The sequence below is a fragment of the Nicotiana tomentosiformis genome, chromosome 7 (assembly GCF_000390325.3).
Source record: "Nicotiana tomentosiformis chromosome 7, ASM39032v3, whole genome shotgun sequence".
NCBI classification, from domain to species: Eukaryota; Viridiplantae; Streptophyta; class Magnoliopsida; order Solanales; family Solanaceae; genus Nicotiana; species Nicotiana tomentosiformis.
The window spans coordinates 107,902,113-107,924,463 of record NC_090818.1 but is presented as its reverse complement, the minus strand read 5'-3'; the positions used below and the strand labels follow the sequence as shown (position 1 = coordinate 107,924,463).

Below are 22,351 nucleotides of genomic sequence, written 5' to 3'. Positions count from 1 at the left end.
TGACACAAGTATAAGTGACATTCAGGCTATTCTGCCTTATCATAAAATGTATTATTAAAGTTGTCCAAGTTCACCATTTTGGATAATCCAATCGTCAATTAATACTAGTAATAACATTGCAAAATTCTGTTCTCAGCATTTCTAAGAACATACATGTGGCCTTCTGTCCCATTGCTACCTTATTGAAAACATATCAGCCCCAGACCGGTTTGCACGTGCAACTAACAAAAGCATCTCACCTGTTGGCTTTGACAATTGCAGGATCTTCAGCTGGCCTTCATTTTGACAGCAAATATCTCTGATTAAAAATGGATGCAATAAGTTTTTCATAATGGAAGATGAGACAGTGAGCTCACATGCACCTAGTAGTTAATATTATGGTCCAAATTTGCCTTTATTTTATACATCGGGTGTTTCCCATTTTCTGGTCATCAGAGTTATTCAAATCCATTAAAAAAGGGTTCTACAAATGCTTTCCTTGACTAGCAATGTTATAAATTGCTTATTATGTCGAGAGGCGAACTTATGATTTGAAAAATGATTTTGCACTTTTTACATTCAACTAAAATCTAATTTTATATATAGGGTGTCACTATTAATATATCACTATTTTTTAAAGACATATATAGATGAAAACTTTTCGGGTCCCGGTGACCCCTGTCTTTACAACATAAGTTCGCTTCTGATTATGTCCGTTCGTAAGGTGTTCCTTAAAAGGGGAATTGTTTTTTCACCACACCCCGGATTTCCTTGATACACAGTTGCAACACTAACAAGACAACAATCGAATTTGTGAAATGTTGTTTAAGCTATCACATTATAAAGAAAAATTGTATGTTTTGGCCGCATCATATATATGGGACAGTAGCACATTGATAGTGGAAATTTAGTAATCAATTAGATTCTGATTCTCATTTTGGTGAAATTTTCCATGTTGGTATATTCGTCTACCCTTTGCAATGTTTCGCATAAACATGTTGTTTATCAGTTATGGTTTTGGTCGAGGAAAAGAATTGCAGATATTCGTAGATTCTTGGTTCAATTATTGTAAAGTCACGCAACTTCTGAAATTTCATATTGGAATTTGTTGTTGAAAGAAAAACTCACAAACTTGTTTTTGCTCTTAATACTAAGTTCAATAAAAAGATTTGGCTATTGTTACCCTCAACACTATGGACAAGAAAATCTCACTTACTGGTGATTAGTTTTCCTTTGTAAAAACTGTATCTGCACCTAGTGTTTACACACACACTAGTGTGTTGAACGAATACATTAGTTTATGTTGAACGAACACAGGGGCGGAGCTAGAAGCACACATACACATGTCGGTTTGGCGGAACTCAATCACTTTTGTTCAAACGGTGTATTTGTGTTAAAAAATTCATTAAATATATATAAATACTAAATTTAGAATTCAGTGTTAATAGTACTTGAAGTTGGTTCTAAAATTCAAAATCCATAAAGTTGAAATCTTTGTTCGACCTCTCGACGAACATGACTAAAACTTGCTAAAAGCTGAAGCTCAAAAGTTCTTTACTTAGGAACAGGAACCCTTAGGTTAAGGATAGTACAGCACGGTTGATTAGTGTCTAATGTAGAAACTTCATCTCGGTTTCTTTGTCCATTTTGCTGGATTACAACTGTCAAATTAATTTTAACTATTAAACACAGCTGTTGGGAGATTCTAATTGTAAACTAAGCCAGGGAAGGCCACAGCCCCCAACAAAAGATTCAACTTTACATTTATTGAGATCTGAACCTTCCATTATACTAATCACATTTAGAGTAATATTTCAAAGTAAATGCATCACAAAAATTACAAAGAAGCATCATGTTCCCTTCATTAATCCAGTAGGTTTTCCAAATATTCTATCGGTTCCACGTGCATCTTCTTTGATTTCCCCCACTTTGCCGACAATTCCATGACAACAATTACTCCCTGCATATGTCGTGCTTCTCTTTTACACGTTCCTTAAAAAATATTAATTAAGAGAAATTCTATACTATTTTACTTTTATTTATGTCTTGTGATATAATTTCTCGTAATGAATATTTACTTTATTTATGTGCTATTTAATTTTCAAGAACAATTACTATTAAGGGTTAGAAAAAAATATAATTTATTTTGTCTTGAACTTATAAAATGATAAATAATTTGAGACAATTATTTTAAAAAATAACGACACATAATTTGAGTCAGAGGAGGGAGTAGATTATTCTTCAAAAAAAAGTCTAATTAAGACAAAGGGAACTTTCCATCCTACCACAAGGTTATGAAATCTTCCATTGCAAACCTCTATATATAAGATTATCAATACACTGTCCTAAGCAACATTACCTCAAACAACAAGCAAAATCATCAACATATCAAGAATAATACACAACCATGGCTAAGTTTCTTGTTCTTTTCTTGATCCTAACAGAAACATTTGTGTATCTGGTCATGGCTGAAAATGCAACAAATTTTGGAAGTTCTCCTGCTTCTAGTCCATCACCTTCGATTAGAAAACTTGGAAAACATCATCAAGAAGAAGAAGAGAAGGGCAATTTGTCTAAAGAAGTTGGTTCTCCACATCAACAAGAGATTAATGAAGTTGATCAAGCTCATGAAATCAAGATTAAGCATCATCATTCAGTTGATAAGTCAATTTTTGGAGGTGGAATAATTCTTGGAGGTTTAGCAACAACATTCTTTGTGGCAATCTTTTGTTACATTAGAGCAACAAGAAGGAAACATGTTGAGCCTAGTTCCCCTAGTGCTTCTTCCTCAGCAGCATAATTGGACAGTTGATATTAGAGATTAACCCCCCCCCCCCCCCCCCCCAAAAAAAAACACACACACACACACAGAAAATTGTAAAGATACCATAAGACAATTCTGATTTTGGAATTTTTATTGTATAAAAAGAAATAAAAATATAGATGTTTTACTCTCTTAAAGCCCACCACCTCTATGTTTTTATGGCCATCTTGTATCTACTTAGCTATATCAATTAGTTGAAAATATGTTTTATTCATATTATAATGTTTACTTTAGGTCTTATGCTTTCTAATAAGTAATCTTTTGGTCCTATATGTTTTTTAATACTTCTATTTTTATTTTGTACAATATTGACTTGAGATGAATTTAAATGAAGCAATTGGCAAGGAGAAAGCATATAACCGTCTACTCATTTGAAATTAAGGCATAATTATTGTTGTCATCGTCTAGACCCCAAGATCACCAAAAAGAAACAAAATGGTGGATAATTTCTTCTGGGAGCTGGAACAAACTCAAGGAGAAGCAAGAGGAAGCCAGAAGATCTGCGGCAGAATGGTTAAAAACAGTATATACAACAACAACAACCCAATAAAATCCTATTAATGGGGTCTGGGGAGGGTAGTGTGTACGCAAACCTTACCCCTACCCCGAAGGAGTAGAGAGGTTGTTTCCAAAAGACCCTCGGCTCAAAAAAACAAAAAGACAAAAGGACAAAAAGGAGACAATATTAGTATCACAACAACAATCATAGAAAAAATAGGAACACCATGAAATCCAGAAGAAAGATGCAAAGCAAAGGGAGACAATATTAGTATCACCACAACAATCATAAGAAAAATAGGAACACCATGAAATCTAGAAGAAAGATGCAAAGCAAAAGCGATAGCTATTAAATAAGACCTGCACTGAAAAGCAAAATAGTAAGACACAACATTGCCACTAGCTATCTTTAGACAAAAACCCTACATGGCTAGTCCCACAATGGTACGAAGTAAGGCACAACTCAACTACCTCCTAACCTACAACCCTAATACTCGACCTCCACATCTTCCTATCAAGTGTCATGTCTTCGAAAATCTGGGGCCTCGCCATATCCTGCCTGATCACCTCTCCCCAATACTTCTTAGGCCGCCCTCTACCTCTTCTCGTGCCCTCCACAACCAGCCACTCACACCTCCGTACCGGAGCATCTGGGCTTCTCCTCTGAACATGTCCGAACCATCTAAGCCTCGCTTCCCGCATCTTGTCATCAATGGGAGCCACGTGCACCTTCTCCCGAATATCATCATTCCTAATCTTATTTATCCTAGTGTGTTCGCACATCCACCGCAATATCCTTATTTCTGCTACTCTCATCTTTTGGATATGTGAGTTCTTAACATACTAACACTCAGCTTCATACATCATGGCCAGTCTAACCACCATTTTATAGAACTTATCTTTGAGTATCGGTGGCACTCTCTTGTCACACAGGACTCCAGATGCTAACCTCCACTTCATCCATCCTACCCCAATACGGTGTGTGACATCCTCGTCGATCTCCCCTCCACCCTAGATAACCAAACCAAGGTACTTGAAGCTGCCTCTACTCGGGATGACCTGTGAATCAAGCCTTACATCCACGCCCACTTCCCCTGGCTCATCGCTGAACTTACACTCCAGGTATTCCGTCTTTGTCCTGCTTAGCTTGAAACCCTTAGACTCAAGAGCATGTCTCCACACCTCCAGCCTCTCATTAACACCGGCTCGCAATTCATCAATCAGAACTATGTCATCGGCGAATAGCATGCACCATGACACATCCCATTGAATATGGTGTGTTAACGCGTCCATCACTAGGGAGAATAAGAACGGACTGAGCGCAGAACCTTTGTACAATCCCATTACAACCGGAAAGTTCTCAGAGTCGCCTCCTACTGTCCTAACCCGAGTCTTAGCCCCATCATACATGTCCTTAATCGCCATAATGTTGGGAACCGACACACCTTTTGCCTCCAGGTATCTCTAGAGAATTTCTCTAGGAACCTTGTCATACGCTTTCTCTAGGTCAATAAACACCATGTGCAGATCCTTCTTCCTTTCTCTGTACAGTTCCACCAACCTTCTAATAAGATGTATAGCTTCTGTAGTCGAACGACCCGGCATGAACCCAAACTGGTTGTCAGATACAGACACTGTCATCCTCACCCTCGCTTCCACCACCCTCTCCCACACTTTCATGGTATGACTCAGTAATTTAATACCTCTATAATTGTTACAACTCTGGATATCACCTTTGTTCTTATATAGTGGAACCACCGTACTCCACCTCCACTCATCCGACATCCTCTTCGCCTTAAAAATAACATTAAACAACCTAGTCAACCACTTTAAACCTGCTCTCCCCACACACTTCCAAAATTTCACCGGAATCTCGTCTGGCCCGGTCGCTCTGACCCTACTCATCTTACGTATAGCTCCCACGACCTCCTCAACCTCGATACGCATGCAGTACCCAAAGTCACAATGACTCTCGGAATGCTCCAATTCGCCTAGCACAATATCTCGATCCCTTTTTTCATTCAGAAGTTTATGAAAGTAAGTCTGCCATCTCCTCTTAATCTGGGCATCTTCCATCAATACTCTACCATCTTCGTCCTTGATGCATCTCACTTGGTCCAAATCCCGAGCCTTCCTCTCTCTTAACTTGGCCAGCTGGAATAACTTTTTCTCACCACCTTTTTCCCCAATTCTTCGTACATACGACCATAAGTCGCAGTCTTAGCCTCCGTGACCGCCAGCTTAGTCACTTTCCTAGCTGCCTTATACCTCTCCATGCACGCTCGCCTCTCCTCCTCACCTATTGTAATGACCCGACCGACCGTTTTGAGTATTACAACTCTGTTTCCCCATTTAATTCTCAAATTATACTTTGCAGCTGTTGTGTGAATTATCGGGGTAATTGGTTCGGGACCAGTGAGGTTTTGGAAGGAATTGGAACACTTAGTTCCAAGGTTTAAAGCTTAAGTTAAAATAGTGATCGGAAGCGGACTTATGTGTAAACAACCTCAGATTCGAATTTTGATGATTCCAATAGCTCCGTATGGTGATTTTGAACTTAGAAGCGTGTCCAAAAAATTATTTGGAGGCCCGTAGTGGAATTTGGCTTGAATTGCCGAAAGTTAAATTTTTGGGAAGTTTGACCGGGGGTTTGAATTTTTGATATCGGGGTCAGAATTCGATTCCGGAAATTTGAATAGGTCTGTAATGTGAAATGTGACTTGTGTGCAAAATTTGAGGTCAATCGGACGTGATTGGATAGGTTTCGGCGTCGTTTGTAGAATTTAGAAATTTGGAAATTTATTAGGCTTGAATCCATGTGTAGTTCGTATTTTTGAGGTTGTTAGGTATGATTTGAGGACTCGAGTAGGTCCGTGTTATGTTATAAAACTTGTTGGTATGTTCGGACGGGGTCCCGAGGGCCTTAGGTGAGTTTCGGATGGTTAACAGATTGATTTTTGAATTTGGAAGACTGCTGGAACTGAAGCCTTTTGGTGTAATCGCGCATGTGGAAAAGTAGTCGCAAGTACGAGCAAGGGTGCGCTGAAGCGAGGTGCGCAGGTGCGGAAGATGCTTCGCAGGTGCGGAATCGCACTTGCGCGAGAAAGGAGCGCAGATGCAGGCAGAGGGCTGTGAGGCATTGGTCGCAGGTGCGAGGGAAACTTCTGCACCTGCGTGAGCGCAGATGCGCGCAGAAGTGGAAACTGGGCAGGCGAGTGGAGTACGCAAATGCGACATTTTACTCGCACAAGCGGATGCGCAGGTGAACAAATCTTGTTCGTAGATGCGGAAATCGCTGGGGCAGAACCTTAAATTCGAAGGTTCAACATTTTCACCTATTTTCGGATTTTGGAGCTCGGGTTGGGCGATTTTGGAGAGGAAATTTTTTCACACAACTTGGGGTAATTGTATTTAACTCCCTTGTGATTATATTCCATGAATTAATCTTCATTTTTTGTGTAAGATTATTGAATCTTCAAGAGAAATAGAAGAAAATTTCTATAATGTCACAAAACGAATTTTTTCAAGTTTGAATACCGATCTGGAGTCGGATTTGAGTGAAATTAGTATGGTTGAACTTGTAATTGGATGGGTTGTCGTATTTTGTGAGTTTCATTGGATTTTGAGACGTGGGCCCCATAGGTATTTTTGGAGCGTAATTTCGGATTTTATGGAAAATATTAGCATTTTGATATGGAAATAATTCTTATAAATTGTGTGTACTAAGTCAAATTATTGTGACTAGATTCGAGTCGTTTGGAAGTTGATACACGCAAAATGGAATTTCTGGAGCATTGCTTAGCTTGCTCGTCATTGGATTTGGCCTGTTCAAGGTAAGTAACTCTTCTAATCTTGGAGTTGAGGGTATGGACCATGAATATATGTATTTCGTGAATTGTTGGGAGGTGACGCACATGCTAGGTGACGGGCGTGTGTGCGTGCACTATAGAAATTGTGACATAATTATTTCTGTGAAATTTTATAGTTAAATAATCTTGGCATTTTTCATGCAGTTTTATGTGTTAAAGAAATTGAGCTAAAAAGCATATTAAAAATCATATTGAGGCTATGTGCTAGTATTATTGGGACCCACAAAGGCCATATTGCTGTGAATTATTTGTTTTAAATTGAAAATTCATACTCAATCATATTCATTTCATTGCACATCATATCTCAGTCTCTGTTGTTATTTATTGATACATCATATCATCATTTTTGGGCTATTTTTCATGACATTGTGAGCCCGAGAGACTGAAGAGATTGATGACTGAGTGTGGCCGAGGGTCTGATTTGTGAGGATATTTATGGGATCGGGCTGCACGCCGCAGCATGTTGCATATTTATGGGATCGGGCTGCACGCCGCAACATGTTTGATATCGGTCGAGGGCCTGATTGTGAGGATGAGTGTGGATCGGGGCTGCCCACCTGCAGCATACTTTATTATTATAGCACGTGATTTGTCCGTGCAGATTATAGCGCTTGGGCTAAAGGAGCCCCTCCGGAGTCTGTACACACCCCTAGTGAGTGCATGTACCTACTGAGTGCGAGTGCCGAGTGCTGAGTGACTGGGAGGCATGAGTGATTGTGAGGTATGCCCGAGTGGCAAGAGTGATTGTGAGGTATGCCCGAGTGGCAAGAGTGATTGTGAGGTATGCCCGAGTGGCACAAGTGACTATGAGGTTTGCCCGAGGGGCTGTATATGAGTGATGTTCTGCCCGAGGGGCTGTTTATGATTTTATCACTGAGTTGCATCGCATTGGCATGCACACATGACATACATGCATAGATATGTATTTTTCCTCATGCTTTACAATATCACATCATTCGTGATTTCTCACACATTTTTACAGATGGGCATAGTGATGCATTTGTTTTTCACGCGTTATCCGGAAGGAAAATGAAACATATTAATTATTATTGAGAAGATTTTTGGAGAAATTTATTGTTTTCAAACTATTCATATTATTGGCAACTTCGGCAAACAATTTGGGTTTTCACTGATGTATTTGAAAGAAAGAACTACTATTTTTGTTTGAAATCATTATTTGGCTGAATATTTTATCCCTGAGTTACTTCTGGTATTATTTGCTTTATGTTGTTATGGATTGTTGTGGACTATTGGTTTTAGACCCAACCTTGGTGGAAGCTCGTCACTACTTTCAACCTACAGCTAGGTTTGTTACTTACTCAGTACATGGGGTCAGTTGTACTGAAACTACACTTCTGCACATTGCGTGCAGATGTTGGCTGTTGTTGTTGATGTGCTCGATGGTTGCCGGATTTGAAGATGTACATGCGTTCCTGTTGTAGCTGCCTCTTGTTCAGGGTAGCCTTAGAATTATAAAAGCTTTGTTTATGTATTATTCAAACATACTATGTATTTATTTTATTTCTGCTTTGTATACTCTATTCTTAGAAGCTCATGATTTGTACTACCAGTTCTTGGGGATTGTATAAGATCAGGATCTTTATTCACTTAAATTGCTTTAATAATTGTTATTGAAATTGATTAGTTGGTAATTGGCTTACCTAACGGGATGGGTTAGGTGCCATCACGACTAGTTGGATTTTGGGTCGTGACACCTATGCTCCCCACTAACTTCAGGTACACCGCCTTCTTTGTTTCCACTTTACCTTGGACCACTTCATTCCACCACCAGTCTCCTTTGTTCCCACCAGAGACGCCCATCGAGACCCCTAACACCTCTCTCGCAGCCTCCCTAATACAGTCTATTATCGCTGACCACATAGTGCTCGCGTCACCACTACTTCTCCAAGCTCCCATAGCCGACAATCGACCATCCACCGTTTGGGCTTTATCCTTAGTTAAGGCTCCCCACTTGATTCTCGGTATTCCTCGAGTAGACCTTTTCCTCCTCTTTAATATAATACCAACGTCCATCACCAAGAGCCTATGCTGCGTCGCGAGTATCTCACCCGGAATCACCTTGCAATCCTTGCACAACCCTCTGTCACACCTCCTGAAGAGGAGATAGTCAATCTGAGTCTTCGCCCCCGCATATTGAAAAGTAACAAAATGCCCCTTCCTTTTCCGAAAGCTAGAGTTCGCAATCACTAACCCAAAAGCTTTAGCAAAGTCCAACAATGATGTACCTACTCCGTTCCTCTCCCCAAAACCAAAGCCTCCGTGCACCTCGCCATAACCACCTACGGTCGACCCAATATGCCCATTGAAATCCCCTCCTATGAATAACTTCTCCGCAGGCGAAACCTGGCGCACAATCTCATCTAACCCTTCCCAGAAGCACCGTTTAACCTCCTCATCTAGGCCCACATACGGCGCATAGGCGCTAACGACGTTTAGGGTGCACTCTCCAACCACCAACTTAATAATCATCAATCTATCATTCACTCGTCTAATCTCAACCACAGACTCTCTAAGTTCCCTATCCACCACGATGCCCACTCCATTCTTACCTTTCTGGACTCTTGAGTACCAAAGTTTAAACCCGTATGCGTCCCTCTCCCTCGACCCTACCCACCTTGTCTCCTGGACACACGCTATTTTGACCCTCCTCTTCTGGAGGATCTTCGCCAAATCTATAGATTTACCCGTCAATGTACCTACGTTCCATGACCCAATTCTCAACCTACAGACACCTTTGTTCCTTTTACCTCCATTGCCTCCCACCCCACCCCCTAAACCCTGCCCTACCTCCCACCCATCCTTCATTCCCCCCGATGACATGACCTCACTCGACCATCCCAGACGACAACCATTATACCTACGACAGAGTAAGGGGAATCACTATCACACACAAGGCAACAGACCAAACTTGAAGAAGACAAGTTGCAACAACAGGCACACTAATATGATGAATAAACTAATACGAAGTAAGATGACAACAATTTAACTCACACAACAAAGGAAAACTGGAAAACGGGAGGTACCAACTCCCACGAGTAGAATAGTAAATTCGAAGCAAGAACAATAGAACCTGAAGTCACAACGAGTACCGAGAAAGGTGTTTTCCACAATAACTATGTTTTGGAAGTTCCCACACACTTCGCCCAAGCTCGCCGGAAAATTATCTCTACCACCACCGCCGCTAGGCTAGATCAGTGCGCCATAAAATAGGGGACGGGAGGTGGAAGATACGAGGTATAGGAGAGAGAAAGTTCAAAGGAGACACTCACCCAAAATCGTCCGGGGCGGGTGGATAACCTCAAAACTTTTGCGAAGCAATAACAATGAACACACAGGACTCGCCGACGATGATCTCTGGCATAGTCGAAGTAACAATGACCAAAATAAGGATCAAAAGTCGCCGGATTCTACAGATCTAAAAGATCTCTGACAGGTCTTTCAGACCTAAGCGAACCTATATCAATGAATTAGTAAAATCAATGATCTTTACCCGATGAATTATACTACCACTGATAGGGTGACTTAAATCTTAGGAAGTAACTCTTTTTCGTTAGTTATAAAGTAAAAAGAATTTTTTTGTGATGACCGATAGGTCATTTTGAATATCAACCCTTAATTCATGTTACGAGACCTCCGTTAACTTTGTTTTATGTTTTTTGGTTTGTGTGCGTGGTCTGTGTCCCTATTTGAAACGTTTTTATGCAAAATATTGAAGAAAACATGAAATTTGGCTTTAAAGACAACTTGAGTTGACCAAAACAACCCTGGATCGGTGTTTTGACGATTTCGGAAGGTTTGTATAGTGATTTTGGATTTCGGCATAAGCCCGGAATTCAAATTAGAAGTCCCTAACTTGATTTGACTCATTTTGCCGAAAACTAGCATTTTGTAAGTTTGAGAATTTACTAAATTTGACCGTAAGTTGACTTTTTAGCTAACGGATTCGAATTTTGATGTTGAAATTTGGAATAGTTTCGTATTGCTATTTGAAACTTATCTGCAAAATTTGGTTCAATACGGAAGTTATTTGACATGATTCAGACGCTTAAATGTGATTCTAGTGTTCTCGAGTTTTACTTTGAAATTTCATTCATTTTGATTATTGATTCATTGATTTAGATGTTATTTTAGAGATTTGATTGATCGAGCAAGTTCGTATAATGTTATTACACTTGTGTGCATGCTTGGTTTGGTGCCCGAGGGGCTCGGGTGAATTCCGGACGTATTTCAGATAAGTTTGGCTAATGCGAGGATTGATGGTGCAACACCAGTTCTGGTGTCTGTTGCAGATCTCGCAATTACGAGTCTCACATTTGCGAACAAGAATTCACATTTGCGAGTAGGGCCTCGAATTGGGTAACCTTGCATTTGCGAGGAAATGGTTCGCAATTGCGAACAGCTCAAGATCGCATTTGCGATCACGTGGTAGCATTTGCAATGCCTGGCAAAATTGTACTCATTCGCCATTGCGAAGGTTGTGGTCGCATTTGCGAAGGTGGGAACTTTACATCTGCGATCATATTGTCGCATTTGTGACTTTTGTGGCTCTGAGGCAGGGTTCACATTTGCGAACCTTGTCTCGTATTTGCGATGTTCGCAATTGCGAATCTGGCTTCGCAATTGCGACATCTACAAGTGGGTAAAAGAGGGGGGAAAACATGACTTAGCTTGTTTTTCACCATTTCTCAACCCTAAACACTTTAGAGGTAATTTTTCAAGAGGTTTATCTTCCCAAATTCATTGGCAAGTGACTTTAGTACATTTACTTTCAATTACCCATTACATTTCATGAGATTTCAACATCAAATTTAAGATTTTCATAGTAGAAATTAGGGATTTGGGTAGAATTAAAAATTTTTATAAATTGAGATTTAGACCTTGAATTGTGGTCAAATTTCGAAATAAATCACATAACCAGACTCGGGGATGAATGTGTAATCTAATTTTGGTCCAGATCTCAGGTTTTGACCAAGCGAGTTCGGGGTTGACTTTTGTTGACTTTTTAAAAAATGATCAAAATTGAACCTCTTTCATTTGTGAGTAGTTTCTAAAGCTTATTTTAAATCATTTGGTTAATAATTTGCTTAGATTTGGTTGGTTTGGAGGTTTGTTCAAAAGGCAAGGCCGTGGTTGATTGATTGCTTGAGTTATGGAGTGAGGTAAGTGTTAGGTATAACCTTGATTTGAGAGAATTAGGGAACCTTGAACTATATGTTATGTGAATTATGTGGGAAACGACGTATATGCAATGCGACGAGTGTATATACGTCTTTATGTTACTTGCTTTCATATTTTTGTTACTTCATAATATATCTTGTTTCATGCCTTAATTGCTACATGCTTATTTGACTTCCATGCCATAATTGTTATTTGTCATTTAGTTATCCTCGTTTTAAATTGTCTGTCCCTTCCATGATTCCATGCTGAATTGTTACTTTTTTCTATTTGCTTTACGTGCATATCTAAATTGTCTTATGTCTTACTTGTCGTATAGCTTTGTAATATTTGTTGTCTTCTATAATGTAGTTCCACTTGTATGAGTTGTTAATTGGTAGATACCGATGAGTTGGTAAAGTTGAGACATTTGAGTTGTTAGAGATTTTTTTTATTATTATGCGATTCTTCATTTGCCTCGTATATATATACTCTATTGATGTAGAAATTCTTATAAATTTTTGTTGTTGAATTGCTCTTGTTGATTGAAATTGTTTGGGGAGCGAGTTGCACGCTATAACAAAAATTGAAAGGTAATAAATTGAAATGACGGAATAAGGACGGATTATGATATTGACAGATGATGATATGGTGGGATCGAGTTGCGCGCCGCAACAAATTATTCATGTGTATTTGTTTGTGACTATTGGATTTGCCTCGGTATGTTGAGATGAGTTTATAGAACTTGTTATTCTGGGCTCTCTGGTAGTTGAATATCGAGTTCGTTTTTGTGGGTTAACTGCTTTATTTCCTTTTGTCTTTCCTGTTATTACCACTATTTGCGTACAGGTTATTGTAAGTGACCCGCCTTAGCCTTGTTACTATTTCGTTAAGGTTAGGCTTGGCACTTACAGAGTACATGAGGTCGGTTGTACTCATACTACACTATGCACTTCTTGTGCAGATACTGGAGTTGGTCTCAACAACATTGAGTGAGATTTGCTCGGATCTATCTATCAGTGGAGACGTCAAGTATAGCTGTACGTCGTTCGCAATCCTGAAGTCCCTTTCTATATCATCTTAGTTGTTTATTTTGATTCAGACAGTTACGTCTTTTATTCAGACCATTACCTGTAGTACTCTAGACGCTCATGTATTCGTGACACCAGTTCTGAGATTGCATTTGGATTACGTTGTTTATTAGTTTATACACTTTATTTTAGACTATTCAGTTTTATTGTTATCATTTGATTTGAATTGTTAAAATGGTTAACAAATATAGCTAACGCTGGCTTGCCTAGCAAGTGAAATGTTAGGCGTCATCACGGTCCCGAAGTGGGAATTTTGGGTCATGATAAGTTGGTATCAGAGCAAGAGCATTAGGTTACCTAGGTCTCACAAGTCATGACCAAGCTTGGTAGAGTCTGGAGGATCGGTACGGGAGACGTCTGTACTTTTCTTTGAGAGGCTAAAAGGCTTTAGGGAAAATTTCACTTTTTTCTTTCTCTATCGTGTGGTTTATTTCCATTATTGAAATTTGAACCATTCTACTCGTGTTCTCTCGCAGATGGTGAGAGCTCGCACAACATCTACAGCCAGGCAAGAGCCATAGCCCCCTGTTGTATCCACTACCAGGGGTAGGGGTCGGGCCAGATTCCGAGCTCAGCCTAGAGCACAAGCAGCAGCAGCACCCGTGGTGGAGCCTCAGCCTGACCATGAGGAGGAAGTCCCAGTTCAGGGCGCACCAGTCGGACCCGCTCAGGTCCATGAGGGGTTCATAGCCACTCATGTACTTCAGGACGCTCTAGTTCGCTTAGTTGGACCCATATAGAGTGTGGCTCAGACCGGAGAATTTCCTATGGCACCAGCCATCTCTTAGGCTGGGGGAGGATCACAGACTCCCGCCACTCACACTCTGGAGCAGATGGCTCCCCTATACCAGACTCTGGCAGTTCCAGTAGTTGGGGTGGTTCAACACATAGTTGTTACACAGCCCGGGGAGAGGCCCACGATGTCTTTTGAGGGATTGATGAGGTAGGATAAGTTCACCAAGCTCTTTCCTATTCATTATAGCGGTGCATCCTCTAAGGACTCACATGATTATTTGGACCGTTGTTAGGAGGTATTGCACAACATGGGTATTGTTGAGACCAATGAGGTTGGCTTTGAAGTGTTCGAGATGACCGGTTCTGCCAAGAGGTAGTGGCAGGATTTTGAGCGGCGCAGACCAACTAGTTCACCTTCACTTACGTGGGATATGTTTTCACACCTATTTCTGGAGAAGTTTATTCCTTTCACTCTGAGAGAGGAGTACCGCAGGTAGTTTGAGTGCCTTCATCTGGGTGGCATAACCGTCACCCAGTACGAGATCAGATTTGTAGACCTGGCCCGTTATACAGCTATGTTGATTCCTACATATAGAGAGAGGGTGAGGAGGTTTATTGATGGTCTTACCTTCGGCATTAGGCTTGAAATTACCAAGGAGACAAGAGATGATATTTCTTTCCAAAAGGTCATAGAGACTTCTAGAGTGGTGCCTCATCTAGAGTCAGAGGTTCTTTTGGTAGAGGCCATCTTCCTAGGCTGATTTGGTCAGCTCTTCAGATAGCCCACGGTGCTTCGGGTGGTCATGGTTCTTATGGGTCTCGTCCTGAGCAGCTAGCATTCAGTGCAATAAGGACGGATTAGGATATTGACAGATGATGATATGGTGGGATCGGGTTACACGCCGCACCGAATTGTTCACGTGTATTTGTTTGTGACTGTTAGATTTGTTTGTGACTGTTATTTTGAACGAGTTGAGGTGCCTGAATGAAACTTCGTAAGGTATGAGGGCCGGAATCTCAAAACGGGACAAGCAGAGGTGTCTATTAGGCTATTCTGCCTTCATTTTATTATTTTTGAAATCATGAATCTTATTAGATAGAGAGATCAATGCATTAAGAAAAAACTGTAGATGCATACAATTTAATTACAATATAAAGTAATAGTGTATCAATGTAAAGCAAACCATAAAAAATCTAGATCACCCCATATTCAGTGTCACAAGTGCATGAGCATCTACTAGGAGGTACAATAACAATACAACATCTGTCTCGAATACAAGATAGACTGGATGAAGTAAATAATTATGATGGAAACTCTATGTGCTGCGAATCGTAGCATGGAATGCATCTCACCATAAAGTCCCCTCAGCAGCTGCGCCTACGCGCCCAAATGGCCACCAAATGAACCTATCAAATTCTGCACATTTAGTGCAGAAGTGCAACATGAGTACTTAAATCAACGCATATTCAGTAAGAATCTAGCCTAACCCCGAAGAGGTAGTGGTGAAGGGTCGACAATGACACTTACTAGTGGTCCAGTAAAACAAATATAACAAAGTAGACAAGTATGAAACATGGTAAGTAAACAATGAGTACATATATAGACAAATAATACTATCTACAGCTGAACAATGAACACAAAAGTCCTCAATTATCGGACTCTTTATCAAGTATTTTGCACGATTCTGCCAAGGCGAGCGGCCCGATCCCATAAGAGTGTTTCATAGAACTGCCAATGTGAATGACCTGATCCCATAAGAGTGTGATACATAATTCTGCCAAGTCGAACGACTCAATCCCATAAGAATATGATATGTGATACTGCTGAGGCGAATGATCTGATCCTATAAGTGTATGATACAATATCCTACTGAGGAGAACGGACCGATCCCATAAGAGTGTGTTATAATATCATGTCGAGGCGAACGACCCGATCCCATAAGAGGGTGTTACAATATCCTGCCGAGGCGAACGACTCGATCACATAAGAGTGTGAATCTTTTACGGGTCTATGACCCTACTCACGAATATACGTGTGAGTTATGGAATTCAAGAGAATATTTCTGATGAATACGCACAACGCGAGAGAAATCCGAAAGAGAAGTACAATTCTTACGGCTAATCAAGTAGCTCGTCAAATATCTAAACTAACGAGTCTAGTCTAAGGTCATAATAGGAATTAAAGTAATTAAACATGCAAGAACAACTCAATTAGTACAATTAAAGCATGGCGTGCGTAGCTCAATTAGTCTCTTGTATACCCAGACATAATAAGGAACTCTAGCATACGCATTGATACTCGTCACCTCATATGTGCGTAGCTCCCATAACATGTAACATGTAATAAGTATAACACCTTCAGGGTAAATTCCCCCTTACAATGTTAGACATGAGAGTTACCTCGCTCCTAAGTTCTATAACCGACTCCAGCGCCTCTCTAACACCCCAAACCGTTGCCCATTGATCAGAAACTAGTCAAACAATGTGCAAACCAATCAAAATATACTCAAATACTCATAATGTAACAATTCATAACAATTCTCAACTCTGCTCGAAAAGTCAACAAAGTCAACCCCCGGGCTCACGCGCCCGGATTCCAATTTGTTTTGAAGATAAAAATTACCCATAATACCACAAACTCAAATATATAATTTATTCCTAATTTCATGTCCAATTTCGTGGTCAAAATACGTAAATATCATTTTTAAGTTTTCTTCCAAAAATTCCACAATTTCGATCAAATCCCATGTTAAAATCCTTATATAACCCAAGTATTTAACCCGAAACAAGTAGGAATAACTTACCTTATGATATATGGCGAAATTGATCTTCAAGAATCACCCCAAATCACTCCACATGAGCTCCAAGAACTAAAAAGTGAAGAAATTAGCTCAAAATCCCGAAATTAGATGTTTAATACACCTTCCAGGCCTCCTTCTTCGCGATCGCAGTCATTATCCATGCGATCGTGGTTAACAAAAGTTCCAACATTGTTTCCTTCATCGTGATCGCGGCCAAAATCCTGTGATCGCAATGTACAAATTATGTTTTCTTCTTCATAGACACCCTTCAGTATAATGATCACAACTTGCATTTTTGGATCCTCTCCAAATTCCATATAGATTGCAAGATATAAGTTTTCGAAGTCAGACTAATGGCAACACAAAATTCTTCTATGCGATAGAGACCTTCCCTCCGTGATCGCGATTCACAAAGGCATGGAATGCACTTTGCTCTTCGCGATCGCGACCCAGACCTCCCCGATAGCGAAGAGAACCCCTGGCATCAGATAACAACAGTTAAAAATGGTCTAAAAGTGGTCTAAAACCACCCCAAAGCTCACCCGAGGTCCGAGGAACCCCGTCCAATTATTCTAACAAGTTTATATATCCTATGAAAACTTGTTCAAATGCTCGGAACATAAATTACAACATCGAAACCAAGAATTAAACATCAAACTCAATTTCTTAAACTCTTTTAACTTTCAAACCTTCATCCTTCGCCGAATGCGTTCGAATCACACTTATACATTTCGAAATGACACTAAATTCTGCGTACAAGTCACAAATCACAACACGAACCTATTCCAAGGCTCGTAATCCCAAACAGACATCAATAACACCAAAGTCCACTTCAACTTTAACGTAGGATATTCTAAAACCTTCAAAATGTCAGCTTTCCAAATGCTCCTGGACCATCTGATGCTTAGCCCGAACATACTCCCAAGTCCAAAATCATCATACGAACCTATTGGAACCTTAAAATCTTGATTCCTAGGACGTTTACTCAAAAGTCAAACCTTGGTCAACTCTTTCAACTTAAAGCTTCCAGATTGAGAATTATGTTTCCAACTCAACTCTGAACTTCCTGAAAATCGAAACCGACCACATGTACAAGTCATAATACATGAGTTGAAGCTACTCAAGGCCTCAAACCGCCGAACAATGCGCTAGAGCTTAAAATGACTGGTCGGGTCGTTACATTCTCCCCCATTTAAATATACGTTCGTCCTCGAACGTGCCAAGAACAGTTCGGGAGTTGCCCAAAAGCACTGTTTAACTCATTGTGCACCAACCCATGCCACCACAACCCCTGTGGGCACATTAGCTAGAGCCAAACTAAGGATCCTTCCTACTACCTTAACCCACTAGCCTTAGAACCAAATTCCAACACCCGGAATTCTCTACGAGACATGATTCTAGCATACGAACAATGTATCAATGTCAACCCGTTGTACCAAATATGATCATGCACCCATGCTAAAATCACACAATGCACCGCATAATTCATATGCCCATAATAACATCCTCCAACCGTAGAAGCTGCAACCCACTAACATGATGCATGCAGTATACCTCATAACACATATAAGCCCTGTTCCAACCCTCGCAATACTGCAACGATAAAAGAGATGTGTAGAATCTCATAACCACCCGTCAAATCATAAATTCATGGAATTTCTCCGCTCAACGAAAGCCCTTGCCTCATTCTGAACTAAATAGTAACACTTTCCCTTTAATATACCTTATATAAATCCGATTGCACTAAATCCAGGTCCAACCACCTCGTCTCTCCCAGTACAAGCTGCTCGACCGACAAGCCACATCAAAAGTCACTCACAATCTCCTATGATGACATCAATACGCTAATAAACTACAACTCGAATATGACTTATAAGGAAGAATAAACTCTGGCAAAGAACTACCCAACCCGCATAACAAATAAAACGGCCAAATAGATGCTATGAGTCTATCTCAGAGATGAGAAATGAGGCACACAAAATAGGTATAAGGAACCGTATTCAACATCTCACCATTGCGGCGTGCAACCCGATCCATACATGATACCCGTGGCGGTGTGCCACCCGATCCACACATAACCACCAGTAGGGAAATTCCCATCAAGCCATAATGCTCAAACTCACGAAATGCCCGAATACCGACCATAAGCATGTCAAGTGCATAAATACAACCTTGGGGAGACGGATAGCGTCATGCGCTACAAAACTCAAGCTTGACTAAGGTGCAATAAACGACGAGCTACACAGGACCAAAACACACATATGAATAATCAAGTCGTATCGCAACCCATGTGGCATAAAAGAGTAGCACTTGAAATAGACGACGCTAGGAATACCATACACTAAGCTCGAAGACTTCTTCCATAAGTGATGCTATGCCAAATAAGCATATCTGATCTGGTATAAAATTTACATTCACATTAGGCCTACCAATGGACCTCAGGCCGATTCTGATCATCTCAAAATGGGTCTATAACCTCCCAAATATCAACAATGACCATATCCATGACACATACGATCAACCTTCAAATTAGGAATAAACTTCCACAGTCTGTAACCAGAGAAATAGAGCGCCTCTCAGAGATAAACTCTCCCATCAACAACAGTACTAGAATCTCCATACCTGATTTCAATCTCTACCACATAAATGGCTGACACGCCACCCTTATACAATCATCACACGTGAGTCACTTCACGACCTCCCGCACCATGTAGCAAGGTCTGCACATCAATACCATTAATCGTACAAATTCTGTAATGCAAATCAAGAATCCACTAATCAATACACCATGCCTCTTATACAAAACAATGTTCTCAGGTGACACTAAGATAGCGCCAACATACTATGAACATCTTAAATCTCCCCCCCCCCCCCTCCGCTCTTTCAAGCTCGTGACATTTTTATCAAAACTGAACCGCAACCCTGATCCTTAACTTCCAGTCTCCATACCGCTCACTGCACATTTCATGCTGCTACTCAAGAGTACAAGAATTTCAACATAATCTCCTAAACCATCAGTAGAGTTAACACTTCATCGGCTCGAAACCTTTCACTTAACTTATCTAAGAAAAAGAATCTCCATCCATAACCAACTTCCTATAACAACAGATAATACAAACCTTAAGTCACGGTTTAAACCGCCATAACTCTTTCGGGATCCATTCACACATAACCAAGCCATCAGAATCAAATACATCCAAATCAATCGAACCACGGCAACTTTCAAGCCCGCACGTACAACCATGAACCACTGGTATAACCTTACCACATCGAAGAAACTGATCATTTCCACAACACTGTTGATTCAAACAATTACTAACTAACTCTACTTCTACCAATTTACTCTTGACTTGGCTTCGAACTAATAGTTCTATTCAAACACATAACGGACCCCAAACTACACTCATCCCAAGTGACCCAAATCACAAGACCACATCGTCTCAATACCCATCCGCCATCTCATACCATCCTCATGCACTCAATAGTATCTCCCGCTGATACACCCGTCTAGAAACCCTCATGCGAATCTAAAGTTATTTCTCCCATTTCTCTAACATTGTACTGTAGACCCGATGATAACATAGAAATTCCCCAAGTATTCTTCACACTCTGCTATAAAACCCAATCCTCAGCCACATGACGAACCTAAAATCCTTAAACACTGCACTTTAATTCTTGAACCCATTAGAACCATTGTTGAGAGTTACCCACTCTGACCTGGTCCCGAAATATAACCAAACTCTAATGCTCTGCTAGCACATGAACACTTCCAAAGAAGAAACCAAATGAATTCTTTTCCTTGCACATCATATCCACAAGAAGCTAAAATTCTGAGTTATCCCCAACATCTGCACATAAATTGATAAGGTGAAATGTAGCACATATATGTCAAATTCCTTGCCCAAAATACCCTTGATGTTTTTTTTTTCTCTTGGTCATAACTAATCCACCAATGCACCGAGGACCAAAAGCTGCACATGCACACAACTACGTGACCCAATCGTAGACGGTGGGCTCCCCCAATTAGTTCACGCTACAATCACATAGATCCAGACCCCGCAACCGCTTTTTCTTCCCGGTTACCATGATCCCGCACCGTTACTCGGCCAAATTCTCGTAAGCTCTTGTTGCACCAATCATAACACATCCCAAATTATTAGCCACCATCGCACGCTCAACCTCCTTAGGGTCATACTGTCTTCTTCAAGCAACCCAAACTGGCATCGCAATATATGCATCCCATGTTAGGTAGAAAGTAGAACTCTTCGTAGGAACCTCCTCAAAATCACGCAACCGCTAACCTGCTCGCAAGAGATAGGGCACAAGCGTAACCTCATATCGACGTCCTCCAACATCATTGCTATAGTTACCTCCATCACGAAATCAATTAATCTCCTTGGGACCACACTAATACACCAGCCGTAAGAATCCCTTCATTCATTAACATCACATGAAGGTCCAACAACATGTGTGAAACTCGAAGCCGTATTGCATCCAAAATAATAATCTAATACTCATATTTTCCTACATTCCAATCATGCCCTTCTCATCATATTCAAACTTTCTAAGCATAGAGACCACCTCAGGGATCATTTCCCTCGAACCATCAATACTGGAAACGTTGATTCGATCCTGAAGTCACAACACACAACCATCTCTAATAACTTCCTCGTAGGTTACATCTCACAACACCGTTCTTAGAGGCAAACAAATAAAGGCCAACATGCCGATGAGCCTCAATGCATTCAATCAAGGAAGGCGACACCACAATATTAACAAGAATTCCACCAAATTCAGAAATATCAAATCTCGACCGTAGGCAACTCTAACACTGGACTGAAATGACAGAACACTCCTCCACAAGGCAACGATAATGGTCTGCCCATATTCACAAGGAAAAGCATCATGCACCGCATCTGAAGCATCTTCACAACTCGTCGGTGCTTAACTGATAAAAAATGCCCAACGTCGCGTACGAATAAGTAGGAAGGAACCGAAGGCATAAACTTCAACGAAATCAAATCGCACAATAAGGAATCAAGGAAGAGAAGTTCTCCTAACAACCATGTAGCCTCTCTAAGATAAGTACAAATATCTCTGTACTGATCCGCAAGACTCTACTAGACTTTCTCATGACTCGTGAGACCTAAGTGAACCTAGTGCTCTGATACCAAGCTGTCACGACCCAAATCTCAATATAGGTCGTGATGATGCCCAACGTCATCGTTAGGCAAGCCAACGATGAACTACCAACTTAATTATTCATTTTATTATTTTTAAAATCATGGATTTTATTAGATAGAGAGATCAATGCGTCAAATAAAATCGTAGATATGCACAATTTAATTACAATATAAGGTAATAGTGTGTCAATGTAAA

The 22,351-nt window shown here is 40.5% G+C and overlaps 1 protein-coding gene across 1 annotated transcript; it reads left to right on the top strand.

Annotated features, from left to right (window-relative positions):
• The first annotated feature begins 2,386 nt into the window (after positions 1-2,386).
• LOC138896166 (uncharacterized) lies at positions 2,387-2,779 on the top strand. The gene has a single exon (XM_070180952.1). It carries the CDS (start codon positions 2,387-2,389, stop codon positions 2,777-2,779), a length of 393 nt encoding a protein of 130 aa, XP_070037053.1.
• The last annotated feature ends 19,572 nt before the right edge of the window (positions 2,780-22,351 follow it).